General features: G+C 43.7%; 1 protein-coding gene across 5 annotated transcripts in view; it reads left to right on the top strand.

Moving 5' to 3' along the window:
- STX11 (syntaxin 11) overlaps positions 1-16,846 on the top strand; it is a 76,170-nt gene extending 59,324 nt beyond the window's left edge. For all 5 annotated transcript variants that reach the window (XM_073557635.1, XM_073557636.1, XM_073557634.1 and 2 more), the window contains one exon: positions 13,865-16,846. In XM_073557635.1, the coding sequence (XP_073413736.1) occupies positions 13,870-14,727 (858 nt within the window). In that variant the 5' untranslated portion in view covers positions 13,865-13,869 and the 3' untranslated portion in view covers positions 14,728-16,846. The remainder of the gene's footprint in view (positions 1-13,864) is intronic.
- The last annotated feature ends 265 nt before the right edge of the window (positions 16,847-17,111 follow it).

The raw sequence follows: 17,111 nt of genomic DNA, 5'->3' as shown, positions 1-17,111 counted from the left end.
GTCTTAAAGCCCCGTTACACTAAACGATGCACCAGTGATCCCGACAACGATACGACCTTGTCAGGATCGCTGGTGCATCGCTACATGATCGCTGGTGAGCTGCCAAACAGGCAGCTTCACCAGTGATCAGCACCAGCGAGGACGCTGGTCTCTAAGGTAAATATCGGGTTACCAAGCGGCGCGCGTCACTTAGTTACCCGATGTGTACCTTAGAAACCTGCATGCTCGCGCTGGCCGGCGGGAGAGCAACGATCAAAAAACGTCCGTGCACGATCAGCGATACCCGTGGGGGGGGGGCGGTCGCTGATCCCCGTCACACACAGCGATCTCGCTGGTGAGATCACTGTGACGTCACAAAATCAGCTATCTCGCTAGCGAGATTGCTGTGTGTGACAGGGCCTTTACAATACACTGTGCGTGACACAAACTCAGGATGATATGCATAATGTTTTTATTCAGTTTTTTTGTTACAAGTTTTTAAAACACACTTTTTGTGTGACGAAACAAATATGATGTTTTGCGCCTAATGTGGGGTCTAAAGCGCAATAGATGATACAGGTATTAAAATAACACCAAACAAGGGCATAACGCAGTGTGTCTTGGAACCCCAAAATTTCCCTACACATAAAGGAAAATGTTCTCATTGCCAGTAATAGCAATTCTGAAAATACAGCAGAGGTACCAGGGGAATTCTAATTTCCTATTGCTTCATCAAAACATTTGTGGTGGTGTTTAAAGTTAAAGAGCACAGAGTTCATAAGTTTAATTAGATCTATCGTGACTAGTGTTGAGCATTCCGATACCGCAAGTATCGGGTATCGGCCGATACTTGCTGTATCGGAATTCCGATACCGACTTCCGATATTTTTTCAATATCGGAATTCGGCATCGGAATCGGAAGTTTAAAGTTGATTGACAGACTGACGTCATCATGATGCGCGGTGTGTGCGCATCATGATGCGCCGTCATTTCGGGCCTTCCGGGGGTCTCTGCCGGCCTGCCGGGGGGCTGTGTGGACTGCCCGGGGTCTGTACCGGCCTGCCGGGGGGCTGTGCCGGCCTGCCGGTGGTCTGTGCACCCTGTGGGGGTCTGTACCGGCCTGCCGGGGGGCTGTGCCGGCCTGCCGGTGGTCTGTGCACCCTGTGGGGGTCTGTACCGGCCTGCCGGGGGGCTGTGCCGGCCTGCTGGGGGGCTGTGCTGATGTCCGGGGGTCTGTGCAAGCATCGTCCGATGGGACTACAAGTCCCATCGGGCGATGCCTGCTACCATGACAGTGATTGACACATTAGCCAATGATGGGACAGTAGTAGTCCCATCATCCGGCTAATGTGTTAAATGTTAAAAAAAAAAAAAAAAATACTACATACATACTACATGCATGCTACATACATACTACATGCATGCTACATACATACTACATGCATGTTACATACATACTACATGCTACATACATACTACATATATACTACATACATACTACATACATGCTACATACATACTACATGCATGCTACATACATACTACATGCTACATACATACTACATGCATGCTACATACATACTACATGCTACATACATACTACATATATACTACATACATACTACATACATGCTACATACATACTGCATGCTACATACATACTACATACATACTACATGCATGCTACATACATACTACATACATACTACATGCCACATACATACCACATACATACTACATACATACTACATACTACATATATACTACATGCATGCTACATACATACTACATGCATGCTACATACTACATACATGCTACATACTACATACATACTACATACATACTACATGCATGCTACATACATACTACATGCTACATACATACTACATATATACTACATACATACTACATACATGCTACATACATACTGCATGCTACATACATACTACATACATACTACATGCATGCTACATACTACATACATACTACATGCATGCTACATACTACATACATACTACATGCATGCTACATACTACATACATACTACATACATACTGCATGCTACATGCATGCTACATACATACTACATGCATGCTACATACATACTACATGCTACATACATACTACATACATGCTACATACATACTGCATGCTACATACATACTACATATATACTACATACATACTACATACATGCTACATACATACTGCATGCTACATACATACTACATACATACTACATGCATGCTACATACTACATACATACTACATGCCACATACATACCACATACATACTACATACATACTACATACTACATATATACTACATGCATGCTACATACATACTACATGCATGCTACATACTACATACATACTACATACATGCTACATACTACATACATACTACATACATACTACATGCATGCTACATACATACTACATGCCACATACCACATACATACTACATACATACTACATGCTACATACATACTACATATATACTACATACATACCACATATATACTACATACATACCACATATATACTACATACATGCTACATATATACTACATACATGCTACATATATACTACATGCATGCTACATACATACTACATATATACTACATGCATGCTACATACATACTACATGCTACATGCATGCTACATACATACTACATACATACTACATGCTACATACATACCACATATATACTACATACATACAATACATTCATACAATACATACATAGACATACAGTACATATAACATAGAGTAACATACTTACCAATACTTGTCACATTGTTCCCCGAAGCCATTGTCTTTTCCGGAATAAATATTAACATAACAAACCACAAAAATACTCACCCACGATCCGAAGCAGTCCACGAGTGTGTCCCACGACGATCTTGGGTAGAGAACTGCAGCATCAGGGCATCGTCGTGGGACACACTCGTGGACTGCTTCGGATCGTGGGTGAGTATTTTTGTGGTTTGTTATGTTAATATTTATTCCGTAAAAGACAATGGCTTCGGGGAACAATGTGACAAGTATTGGTAAGTATGTTACTCTATGTTATATGTACTGTATGTGTATGAATGTATTGTATGTATGTAGTATATATGTGGCATGTAGTATGTATGTAGCATGCATGTAGTATGTATGTAGTATGTATGTAGCATGCAGTATGTATGTAGCATGCATGTAGTATATATGTAGTATGTATGTGGTATGTATGTAGCATGTAGTATGTATGTAGCATGCATGTAGCATGCAGTATGTATGTAGCATGCATGTAGTATATATGTAGTATGTATGTAGCATGTAGTATGTAGCATGCATGTAGTATGTATGTAGCATGCATGTAGTATGTATGTAGCATGCATGTAGTATGTATGTAGCATGCATGTAGTATATATGTAGTATGTATGTAGCATGTAGTATGTAGCATGCATGTAGTATATATGTAGTATGTATGTAGCATGTAGTATGTATGTAGCATGCATGTAGTATATATGTAGTATGTATGTAGCATGTAGTATGTATGTAGCATGCATGTAGTATGTATATGGTATGTATGTAGCATGTAGTATGTATGTAGCATGCATGTAGTATATATGTGTTATGTATGTAGCATGCATGTAGCATGCATGTAGTATGTATGTAGTATATATGTAGTATGTATGTAGCATGTAGTATGTATGTAGCATGCATTTAGTATATATGTAGTATGTATGTTGCATGTAGTATTTATGTAGTATGAATGTAGCATGTATGTAGTATGTAGTATGAATGTAGCATGCATGTTGTATGTATGTAGCATGTAATTATTTTTTTTTTTTTTTTTTTTTTTTACATTTAACACATTAGCCGGATGATGGGACTACTACTGTCCCATCATTGGCTAATGTGTCAATCACTGTCATGGTAGCAGGCATCGCCCGATGGGACTTGTAGTCCCATCGGACGATGCCTGCACAGACCCCCGGAGCCTGCACAGCCCCCCGGCAGGCCGGCACAGCCCCCCGGCAGGCCGGCACAGCCCCCCGGAGCCTGCACAGCCCCCCGGCAGGCCGGCACAGCCCCCCGGAGCCTGCACAGACCACCGGCAGGCTGGCACAGACCACCGGAGCCTGCACAGACCCCCCTGGCAGGCCGGCACAGCCCCCCGAAAGGCCCGTACAGACCCCAGAGAGGCTGTACAAGGGCAGGAAAGGGTTTTTCTTATTCCGATACCGGAAGTCCCATAGACTTGAATGGGACTTCCGGTATCGGAATCGGCGATACCGATACTTTTTTTAAAGATCGGCCGATACCATCCGATACGATACTTTGAAGTATCGGACGGTATCGCTCAACTCTAATCGTGACACATTTAATCAAGGAGGAAACAACTTTTTGTGTCAAACAGCTTTAATGTCAAAATACTTCAGAGGAACTGTAAAATATGCTGATATTATAAAAGAATATGAAAACCCTAATCATCTAATCTGCTCTTTTAATTCACCACTGATCTAGCAGAGACGATAGAACATTTGTCTGGTTCCTATTTGGAGAATGTGCTGACTGGTTGATCATTGCAGTAATGTTATATATCAATAGAATCTGAGAATCTTCATTACATTAACCAATAGTTAAATTTCTCTTGAATAGTGCTTTAGTTCAGGTATTTTGGATTTAAAGGGAACTTGTCACCAGAAAGAACACGATTAACCTGCAGATATGGGATCATCCCGCCCAGGGCCTGCACATAGTCTAACGCTGCGAGAGAAAATTAAGTTTCCCCCTGGCAGTTCCGGTTTCAGTCACTGCTATAGGTGGGCGGCTCCTGCACTGGTTTAGTATATAGCGCGGCGGCTGTAACTGTGTCCCCGCACTGACTGATACTTAATCTGCATTGGGGGCCGGCTGTCAGTCAGGGCCTGTGACTGACTGGGCGAATAAAGTTCGTTTTCTCTAAGTTCAGGCGCTGGGCAGGTTAGGCTACTTTCACACATCAGGTTTTTTCCGACAAGCAGGATCTGGCTATTTGTTAAAAAAAACAGATCCAGCGTAAATTTTGGAGAACTGAAGAAATGAATCCGTTTTTCCGCTGGATCAGTCTAGCAGGTTTATATTTGTTTCTTGGGGTCTGGCCAATTGAATCTGAGCATGCGTAGACTTAAACGGAAAAAGACGGATCCGGCGCATTCTGGCGCCCATAGGCTTCCTTTATAGCAAAAAACTGGAAGCAGCAGCTTTCGCCGGATCCGGTTTTTTTTTTTTTTTTAACAAATAGCCGAATCCTGCCTGTCGGAAAAAACCTGATGTGTGAAAGTAGCCTTAGTAACACTATTAACCTGCAGATTAACCCCATATCTGCAGGCTAATAGTGTTTTTTTTTTTCTGGTGACAGGTTCCTTTCAAACATGTAGAAACTAACGTGCAGCCACTTGCACCACCGCAATGGCGCTCTCTCCTCCTCCCATCCTGTTCCCTGAAAGGACCCATCTCTTTGCTGCTTGGCCTGGCAAATATACACTTTGCATTTAGTAGTTAAGTTGTGTCTTTTTGGTCTTTCTCATTCTTTTTTTGCAACATCAGTTCTTGAGTATTTGTTTTGTCAGAACAGTGAGTTTGTACAGACAGTGTTTAATAACGCAGTGGTCCGTTACTGCTAATCTGTACTGTTGCAACTTCCTTAAACTCTGTGGTAGGAAGTACTGGCTAGTTTATCTAATCTGCAGACCACCTCCTTAAGACTGTTTTAGGACTGTGTGACAGCTTACATCTATCTACTTTTAGTTTCGTATTTATAGTGTTATGCAAGATTTTGATGCCTAAAACTGAATGCTCGATGCTAGAAGACCGTGGTTACATTTTTTAATATGACCTGAAGATAAATGCATTCTCCAATGGCTGCAGCTCTAGCCATAGGAAGATTTTACAGATTTTGCTAAGATTTTATAATCTTCAGAGTAAAAAAAAAAAAAAAAAAAAAAGAAGAAATAAAGTAGTTCCAATGATCTTGTCATACACCACATGTTTACATTCTCTGGTTGCTAATGTGGAGAGTTTTTCTTTGCTCAAACTACGATTCTCATGAATCCATTGCAGGTTCTGAAACAGGTTCCTCCCTGTCTTCTCTACTGCTCTGCTGTCCTGCTGAGATTTTCAGTACAGTATTTCATCTGCTGTATCCTCCTGCCTCCTCCCTACAGCAGTGAGTGTGTCCCACAATCTATTGTCTAGCTGCACGGCACCACTCTTTGCCCTGCCAGGTGCTGACAATAAGTAGCAAGACAGCAGTTTACTTGTAACAGCACATAAGCAGCAGGATGGACGATACTTTTATTGTTTAGGTGTTGTCGGTAGTTATGTGCCACGTGATTTGCAATGAAATCTCAAAACTAACGTCCTTTCCAGACCCTGAGTACACTACAAAGTTACTGTTTCAATCAACTTAAGATCAATGTCAGTAATATGTTTAAACTCTTACAATAAAAATTTTTGAAGGGGTTCTCACCAACACCCATTTCTGCATTGGAAGCTAAGCAGCAGTGCAGACTCATGTCTACACATAACTGTCAACTGCGCAAACATCTTGTTCTAATGTATGTAAAAGTGAGTGACTCGGGTACTACGTGGAATGTCAGACTGATTTCCAGAAATTATGGTGACTACTTTGTGTTCAATTACCTGCAGATAACCAACCAATGGATGCGGTCTAGAAATTACACCTTTTTAAAAGAAGTCTATTGGAAGCATAGCACAGCTAAAGATCTGTCCATTATTGTGATCCTAGTAGGGGAAGGGGAACCACTAGGAAACATTTTTTTTTCTCAGAAATTTCTTCTGTTTATTCCAAATTGCAACATGCTTATAGTGTGCCATGTTCTGTTTTCCGTTTCAAAACATAGCACACCCTTTATGCTCTTATCCAAAGTCTTTAAGTTGGGCCTCCAAAGCCTGTTTTTCTGGTCTTCTGTCATCTGTTGTGCTAAAGGAGATTTTAATATCAGCAAGGTTCAAATGACTTGCTATTATGTATTTTCTATTAGTCATTTATTATGCTCAGTTTCAGTTGATCTTGGGGAATACAGCAAATGGGACTAATTTTCTGTACATTCTGCTTATCATGCATGCTTAATACAAGAAGTACTATGGGAAAATGCCACTAATAAAATCCCCCCAACACCGCTATTTTTGGGGAGAAGTAGGAGATAGACATTCTCGTAGACCACACTGCTGTGAAAAAGGGAATAGTTCCACGTGTGGTAATGCTTTTAAGTTATTCTTATTAACGCATCTTGGGTTCGCACCAAACCCTTTCTGAAAACTGAAATACGTGTATATAGATATATGTAGTTCAGCTTTTGAGAGCGGATTCTGTACGAACTCTACGGGTATGTGCACACGCTGCGTATTGGGATGCGGATTTGGCCGCACGGATTTTGTAAAATCCGCAGGTAAATCTGCAGGTCAAAAGACCTGCGGTTTTGCCCTGCGGTTTTTCATCTCCACAATGGAGGAGATGGCAAACCGTGGCGGAATCCGCAGAAAGAATTGACATGTCAATTCTTTCTGCGGTTTAGAAACCGCAGGAAAACCGCGCGGAAAAAAATGCACCATCTGCACTGCGGTTTTTAATATCTGTGGCGCCCCCAGGGGTATGGTCGCCACACTGGCTTTGCCTTCCTCCGGGGGAGAGTAAATGCCAGGCTTGGAAGCAGTGATGGGTCTCTCCAGCAGTTAACCTAATGCATGCAACACAGTTCCACTCCGGGCCAGCAGGGGGAATTCTGAACCAGGATTCTGGAGAGGAGTGTCCTCTGAGGGCCAGGAGGAAGAAGAGTCGTGAAGTGTGCAGACGGGAGGTGCGAAGCTGGAGGTTGAGCTGCAGAAGGCGAGCTCCCTCAGCTTGAGAGCGCACAGAACTGGAGCCTGGTCTCCACGGTGGTACGGATAGTAACGGTCCTGCCACAGATACCAGAGGAGTAGGAGGCTGTAAATGCCCTGCTCCCAGCAAAGACTTGGGACACAACAGCAATTGAATAGAGAGCCAGGACTGAAGATAGGAGTCCCCGAGAGAGGCTACAGCTGTCTGTCATACAAGTGTAGTGCTAGGAACATCTGAAGAGAGGCATTTCAGAGTAACTAAGTACTGGAGTGCTTCACACTACAAAGCGCTAGGAAGGAGACTGCACAGCCCTTCTGCTGAGAGAGAATCCTGATCTGCTTCCAGGCTAACCTGCTCCAATACCATCTGTAATCAGGACTCTGGACTGCATATACTCAGTAAAGGTACAGAAACTGCAACCGCTGTGTCTTGTCTGTTCCCTACGCTTTCGGCACTGCTACATCCCCGTGCCGGCTACATCTACACTGCCCTGGGACTACAGCTCCACCTGTGGGGAGCTACACCATCTTTGCTGTACCACACCATCAGTCCCAGTGGATCTGTATGCGGCGTTGGCCTAACACCATATTTGCCAAACACCACGGGTGCCATCACGAGCTATTCTACCATTAACTACATCTCCCCATTGCTTGGGCGCCCAGGGCAACGGACCGGGTCACTGCTGCTGTGACACATCCCCCTGACACCTGCCCGATACGGAGTACCCCACAGCCCTGGGAGGGCGACCCATATCCATAGGATATTATGGTACTGTACACCGCAGCAAAAACTTCTGCGGATCCGCAGCGGCCAAATCCGCAGCGGAACTGCAGCAGAATCCGCAGCGTGTGCCCACACCCTAAAGCTATGTGCACACGCTGCGGATTGGTCTGCGGATTTGTATCTGTGGAACCGCAGGTAAAACCGCAGGTAAAATGACCTGCGGATTGGCCTGCGGTTTTCTCCTGCGGTTTATCACCTCTACAATGGAGGAGATGGTAAACGCAGCAGAATCCGCAGAAAAGAAGTGACATGTCATTTCTTTCTGCGGATTCAAAACTGCAGCTTTTCTGCAGTTAAAAATCCGCAGCATGTGCACAGCAGATTGTAAATCACATAGACTTACATTGTACTGTACACTGTCTGCAGAACTGCTGCAGATCCGCAGCGGCCAAAATCGCAGGGGATCTGCAGCAAAAATCGCAGCGGATCCGCAGCAAAAACCGCAGCATGTGCACATAGCCTTAGGGTGTGTGCACATGTAAGCATTTTTTTAAGCGGTTTTACCAGCAAAAAACGCTTAAACAACAGTTACAAGAAGCATCCCATTCATTTTAATGAATTCTGCACTTTTTGTGTATATTGATGCGTTTTTTTCCGCGAGAAAAAACGCATTGTGATAAAAAACGCAGCATGCTCATTAATTTCGTGGAAAAATCCGCATTTCTAACCATTTTCTATGAGACTGGGGACGCTCCGGGAAAAAATGCGTGTTTTCTGTGAAGGAGTCCGGTTTTCAGTCAGGAATTTTCTGCATACGTGGGTACATAGCCTAAATGTTTTAATAAACGCTACTTTAAGTATTATTACACGTGGAACTATTCTGTTTTACCTAGCAGTGTGGTCTACCAGACCGTCTATCTCCTCCTTCTCGTCAATCTGCATGCAGAAGAACCTAATTTTCTGCAGACGTGACTGCAGCAGTTGAATGATCTACAGGCATTTATTGTAGTTCTAAATTTCACTTTTAAAATACAATATTACCCTATATGCACTTGTCTCCGTTTTTTCTTTTCCATTTTTGGGGAGCTCAGTATAAGTTCAGGCGCTTGTTTACTTGCCAGTGCAATGAGGCAAACCTTTATTTACAAATTCCTAAACCTCTTTTTGTGGGGGAAGAAGGCAGGGGGGTTGAAAGGCATTGTTTTGAAACAGAATTGCCAGATCCTTTGTATGGCGGACACCACTGAGCTCAATAGATCTATTGATTTAGGATTGAGTTTGTTGGTTCTGTAGTTTCCAATGGTTTGATGAAAATAATTTTATCCTGTGCATCACATTTGACAAAGGAACCTGACAACAGAGTCTACAACATGCATGCTTTTGATTTAAACTTGTGGTTTATTTTCTAGTACATTTCCTCAAATGTTTTATGTGGTTTAAGGGTATTTATTTTTATCTTCCCTTAATAATGAGTCATTTAACAGGTATTCTAATTTTGATTTAATTTATATTTAATGTTAATTAGTTATTTTCATAATGGAGTCAATTTGACACAAACATGAAAGATGATGCTCAGGGAAGTGTGAGCAACTAATCATTTTCAAAACGGTGTTTTAAAACATGACTATCGTGTCAAATGTTAATTAAATCCAGAATACAGACTTTATCTTTTGTTTCAAACATTGTTTATTTGTTGGCATATTATTTTGGTGGTCGTATTATTATACCCTGCTGCAGATATTAACTTGGTAATATGGGAGCAAAGGCCAAATGAGTCATTGCACCTTCACCCTAACCATCTGTAAAAAGCTATGGCATTAGTGCTTATGAGAAGCCACTTGTAAAATAAAAAGACATGGTTAACTACTCACACCGTAACATCTGTGACACCACTGTGGCTGATCACGCTTCAGGAGTTAAAAAGGAAGTCACAGAAACTTTAGCAATATGCTTTATCTGTTGGCTGTTAATTGGAGCAATGTTTCATATTTTGTAAGGTGAAAAGGAATCTGTCAGATCCATGGGCGTACCTAGGATCAAAACTAGGGGGGGGGGGGCAAGCCATGGTCGGGCGCGCAGCAAATTTTAGCCCATGCCCCGACCACACCCATTTTACAGCTAGTCACATCCATATCCACGCCCCAACAGCACCCATTTAGCACTGCTGATCACACTGACTGGTACTCAGGGCACAGTGGCTGGCATTGTGGACACAGTGGCTAGTACTGAGGAAAAGAAAGAACAGAGAGAGAAAGAAAGGAGAAAGAGAGCGGGAACAGAGAAAGAGAGGGGAAAGAAAGATTCTATAAACATACTATAGCAGCCCGGCTCCCATTGTAGTGCCCACCTGAGCCTTCCGGTGCAGGACATATCATGATCGCTTACATGGCTGGCATCCCCGATTCCAAGGCGATCCCGATGTCCACGCTGTCGGAGGACACAGTGATGGATCTGAAGCATTCCCTGAAGTGCCTCCATGGTTCCCGTCACAACCTCCTCCCGAAATTACCTCCTTTCCGGTCAGCTTCCAGCACGTCACCTTTGGTGGAATGTCCCGTGCGCGTTTTAAAGTGCTCCTCGTGGCTCTACCGTGTACTCCTGCGTCCGCGGGAAAAGTAAGCTCCCAGCCGGCACAGCGGGGCAGAATCTCAATCGGGACTGTCCCGCTGGATCCGGAACAGTTGGGAGGTATGAATGCTCCCCACCGTACACGCACGGCTCCGCACACCTCATACACACAATTGTTGTGAGTTCATTTTCCCCTTCACCTTTGATGTCTGATGAACTCCCTCTGCTGGTGAAGAGAGGTAGTGAAATTGATTGGGATGGGAAGAACCTGTCATCTGAACAGGCGGAGTGTGATTGGACATCTGGAATTTCTGAGTGGATATAAGGCAGCCGACGCCCTGCAGGGTTTGCTGGTGATCCTTTCTCCTCTGAGCTCTGGCATCCAGTTTTAGTTCCTGTCTACTAAAAGCTAAGTTTTGCCCTGCTATTATTCCATGAGATTTTGTCTGGTTTCCTTAGTGTTTGTATTCAACCAGTCCTGGTTGGGACTGGCTGAATTCCATTTTTGTCTCTGATCAGTTGATCTCTTTGCTCTGTTTTCAGAATATACCTGAGTGCTGATATAGTGATTTTGAAGTCTAGCGACTTCAGGGCCTTTTTTCCTATCAGACGGTTGGGACATTTTTGTAGGGTTTTTTGCGGATTGCAGCCATCATCTTTTCTGTCCTGTCCTATCTAGTTAGTTGGGCCCCATCGTTTGCTCAGCCTGTCTTTCTGTCTGTGTTTGTGTTTTCATCTGTTTTTCACCGACAATACATGTTGGGGACTGTCTATTGCTTTGGGGTCTGCTCTGGGCAGTTTAGATTTCCCCTTTCTTTCTTTAGGCTTATGTAGTTCTCCGGCTGTGACGAGGGGTCTAGGGCACCGTAGGAACCCCCCACGGCTACTGTTAGTTGTGGTGAGTAGGATCAGGGGTCTGCAATCCGATAGATACCAACCTCTCCGGTTTTCTGGACTTAGCTTGTATTTTTGTTTTCTCCTCCTCCGGTGACTCATTCATAACACACAATGTTCCGCTTTGTATGCCTCGTACACACATGGGTTCGCACCTGTACACCTCACAAACACACGGCTCCACTAAGTACACACATGACTCCACTCCGTAAACCTCACACAAATGCGGCTTTTCTCCATACACCTCGTTCACACGCGGCCACGCTCGGTACACCTCGTGCACACACATGGCTCCACTCCGTAAACCTTGTACACATGCGGCTCTGCTTCATACACCTCGTTCACACGCTGCTCTGCTCCGTACACCTCGTACACACACAGCTCCACTCTGTAATCCTCGTACAAATGCGGCTCTGTTCCATACACCTCGTTCACACACAGCCACGCTCCGTACACCTCATACTCACATGGCTCCACTCCGTAAACCTTGTACACATGCGGCTCTGCTTCATACACCTCGTTCACACGCTGGTCCGCTCCGTACACACATGGCTCCTCTCCATAAACCTTGTGCGAATGTGGGTCTGCTCCATATACCTTGTACACACACATGGCTCTGCCCGTATACCTTGTACTCATGCGGCTCCACTCCGTACACCTCGTACACACGCGGCTCTGCTCCGTATGCCTCGTACACACACGGCTCAGCTCCGTACACACAGGGCTCCTCTCCGTATACTTTGTACTCACAGGGCTCCGCACCATATACCCTGTACACATGCAACTCTGTACACTTCGTACACACACTGCTCCGCGCACCTCGTGCACACGCGGCTCTGCTCCGCGCACCTCGTGCACACGCGGCTCTGCTCCGCGCACCTCGTGCACACGCGGCTCTGCTCCGCGCACCTCGTGCACACGCGGCTCTGCTCCGCGCACCTCGTGCACACGCGGCTCTGCTCCGCGCACCTCGTGCACACGCGGCTCTGCTCCGCGCACCTCGTGCACACGCGGCTCTGCTCCGCGCACCTCGTGCACACGCGGCTCTGCTCCGCGCACCTCGTGCACACGCGGCTCTGCTCCGCGCACCTTGTGCACACGCGGCTCTGCTCCATACAGGAACTTCCCCCTCATCCAGCACCATGACAACCAGCACAGGAGGATCCTGCAGACACGGAGGTCCCTGATCATGTGACCCCTGACTCCTCCCCTTGTGTGACCTCATTGTTCAGTACATTGCTCAACGACATCATTGTTGGGATTTAGCAGTGAGGGGCTGCGCTGTGGGAGGGCGAGGATGGGGTGCATGGCGGGGCGTCGCGGCGGGAAAAGTAAATTTGCTCTCCACTACCGCGGCCAGGAGGTGTTGTTTCATTGTGCACTCCTGCTTGTGGGGGGGGCAGCTGCCCCCCGCCCCACGGTGGGTACGTTCATGGTCAGATCATTTTGGGTACCCTACTAATAGTTTCCCGAAACAGGGCTTGGGCAGCTCTTTCAGGATATGTAACTTTTTTTTATTGCTGTATGTTGCCTCATTGTATTACTGTAAGACCTTGGGAATTTTTATAGTCGCATAATTAATATTCGCCCCCTACCTCGCCCATACTCCGCTCACTTGGTATTGCAGTTCTCCCATTCCCTTAACAGCAGTGATTGTTCTTCCCTGTACCCGCTTTAGTTCAGCTATGTCCTACTTAAACACTGCAGCACAAAATTGTATGCAGTAAGTAATGTATTGGTCATTATGGTAGTTTATTGAAAGTATATGTATTCATTATTTTTTTTGCTAATATTTACTTGATATCTTTATTTTTGTTCACAGTCATCATGAAGGACCGTCTCAGTGAGCTGTTGGAATATGCAAGACTTCACAGTCAATATGTTGAGAATAGCGATGAGACCATGGCCCATGACATTGCCATGTTTGAAACTGACCATTCTTTAGAAGTACTGTACCGAGAAATGCAACTCATCCGGACAGAAAACCACTTGTTAAAGGTTGATGTGAAACGTTTGGGGAAGCAAACAACACGCTTTCTTACTTCTATGCGGCGCCTTAGCAGCATAAAAAGGGACTCCAACAGTATAGCTAAAGATATTAAGCTACGGGGAGAAGGTATCCACAGGAGACTTCAGAACCTCAAAAACCTCAGTGAAGATGCTGATAGCAAATATGGGGAAAGTTCAGTTATAGCACGTGTGTCCAAATCTCAGTATATTACCCTTACACGTGCTTTCCAGCAAGCCATGGTCGAATATAATGAAGCAGAGATGGTTCAACGGGAGAATTGCAAAATTCGAATCCAACGTCAGCTTGAGATAATGGGGAAAGATGTTTCTGGAAACCAGATTGAAGATATGATCGAGCATGGGAAATGGGATGTCTTCTCTGAAAATCTTCTTTCTGATGTTAAAATTGCACGATCAGCATTGAATGAAATAGAAACACGACACAAGGAGCTCATAAAGCTTGAGACCCGTATAAAAGAGGTCCATGATCTGTTCTTGCAGATGGCTTTATTGGTTGAGGAGCAGGCTGAGACGCTGAATGTTGTTGAATTAAACATGGAAAAAGTAAAAGATTATGTTGGGGCAGCAAAGACTCAAATCAAACAAGCTGTAGAGTACAAGAAAAAGCATCCATGCCGCAGGATGTTTTGTTGTTGCTGTCCTTGCTGTGACTGAAGCCCTAAACTATATACAAGCCTTTGAGACCATGAACAGTCCTCCATAAAGTTTCTGACCGTATTTATAGAATTGCAGTGCCTTACAAGAACCCAACAAGTGAAGTGTCACATGTTGTGGGTTTTTTATGTACCGTATGTATTGATACAACTAAAAGTTTTCAATTTGTTTTTATTCTTTGCATACGTTTTAAATTTTATATGTTGAGTATCAAAACTAATATAGATGTTTCCAAGAGCTCTTAATAAAAAGGAAAGATATTAGGAAAGAAAATCCCAAACTTGACTGTTTGCACTCAAATATTTATTCATACAATATTGTATCTCCATCACACTTATATTAAATGGGTAGCCCATTTAAAATGGGGGAAACAAAATCGCTGGTTGAATTTTTTATTTTTTTTTCATTGCACCATGTTTTTGAAACCCTTCCTTATTTTTTTAGAAGCTTAAGGGGTAATAAGACCATGACACAGGTTTTTGTTCCTTATGTTATTTTGTTTTAAAGAGCAGAAATTTCGTTTTTTCATCCCTTGTGATGTTTGAGATTTAATGGTTATGCACATACAAGGATTGTTGTACGCTTAAAACCCTATTACTTTAAATGCTGTGGTTATTGTGACACTGCACACTTAAGCAGTTGAACGCTTGATGCTAATTATTGGCACAACATTTCTGTTCATCTATTTACATTTTGTTTTTCCCAATATAACAATTGCACTGATTGGATCAATGTCACTTAGCACTGACTGTGTCAGTACTATAGTCTCGCCAATCCCAGGAACGTTCTCAGTTCTACATAGGTAGCTGTAGAAGTCTGTTTTCCCTATTTTGGCTCCATACCACTTGGAGGTTCTATGTAGCTATAATATGGCTTCGATCACATGTTGCGCATGCAGAGATTTTGCCAATAGAGATGAATGGGTGCTGCAGAAACTGCCTAATAGAATGCACTGTTTTGCTAATTCCCAATGAATGGGACTTAAATTGTCCTCCTCTTTAGGTTGTACAGAGAGGATATTCTTGTTCACTTCTTGTGCACATTTGAGAGCACCGCTGCGACGCTACAATCAGTGTCTATAGCAGCTAAAAAACACGAGGGGATTAGGGGCTGAATACTTTTGTGTAGTCAGCATGACTAAGAGGGCCTTCAGTAATGGAGGGTCCTCAGTAATGCATCGTTAATGGGCAGAGTTCTTAACACAATGATCCTTTTATGTACTTCTTAGTTGGTTGTCCTGATGGTGGTGCTTTAAAGAGAACCGGTCAGCTTATTCATGCTACCTGAACTACAGGCACCATGAATTAAAAACTGGATCCTGTTTTTCCCAAAACCTCCAGTTGAATGCATGGCTGAGATAAGGTGCCTATTACAAGAGGCAGGTCCCCACTGACTCTAGTCTGCTCAGGTAGACTGACAGTTCTCTCCCTGTGTGTGTGTGTATAGTTGGGACCTGCTTCTTGGACTAAACAGGCATAGGGAGAGGTCTGTCCATCTGACTGAACAGACTGGTAGAAGTAGGTGGGGACCTGCCTCTTGGACTAGATAACCTACTTCAATACTTCAACTATGCTTTTCTCTGAAATGCCACAATGTTTAAGAGTAAAATGTGAACCATGTAATCGTAATCCAAGTAAAAGCTGATTGGGTACACTTTGGCAAAAATGGTAAAGTTTTCTTCTTTCCCCTATCTTTAGTTCTGAGGGTCAGGGATAAGCAAAACAACAAACTGAGCTCTACTTGCCCTCCTCGAGTCCATCTGTGGCTCTGGTCTCCGTTAATTGCTGCACTGTTGATGTGACCACTACATCTAATCGGCATTAAGTCGCTTGTGCCATCTGCTTCGTCTGAGCCACTGAAGTCAGTGACAAGCTGCAGTGGCGATATCAGCGCTTCAGCCAATCAACAAAGACAGTAGAGCTCAGTTTGTTATTTTACATATCTCTAACCCTTTGGCCTAAAAATAGGCATAAGGGAACAACTCTCTCACGATTTAGATCTCTATACATGTGTAAAAACCCATGCATGTCATAATTGTAAACCATTTTTTAGTTTGTTTCACATACTGTATCACTTTTGTGTTCCATTTTGTATTTTTTTGAATAAAAATTAAAATTTTCATAGCTGAATCATTAATCTTACATGGTTTATGTGGATGTAGCAACCTCATGTAATAATTTTCTACACCTACTGGCATCCACAGCAAATGACTTATTTTACTGAAGTCGTGACTAGCCAGACATTGTGGTTACTGCAGGGAAATCACAACCATTCAGATAAAGAAAGACTATGTACCGTAATAAAGACTGCCTGAACCACTAAGAATGTTAGTGGCTATTCTCGATTTTTCAAAAACAGACCAAGGGAAGGAAGTGTGTTTTAAA

Source organism: Dendrobates tinctorius, unplaced genomic scaffold (genome assembly GCF_039654945.1).
Source record: "Dendrobates tinctorius isolate UK_male_01 unplaced genomic scaffold, ASM3965494v1 ptg000250l, whole genome shotgun sequence".
Lineage (NCBI taxonomy): Eukaryota > Metazoa > Chordata > Amphibia > Anura > Dendrobatidae > Dendrobates > Dendrobates tinctorius.
The sequence above is the reverse complement of the archived record's forward strand: the minus strand, read 5'-3'. Positions and strand labels throughout refer to the sequence as shown.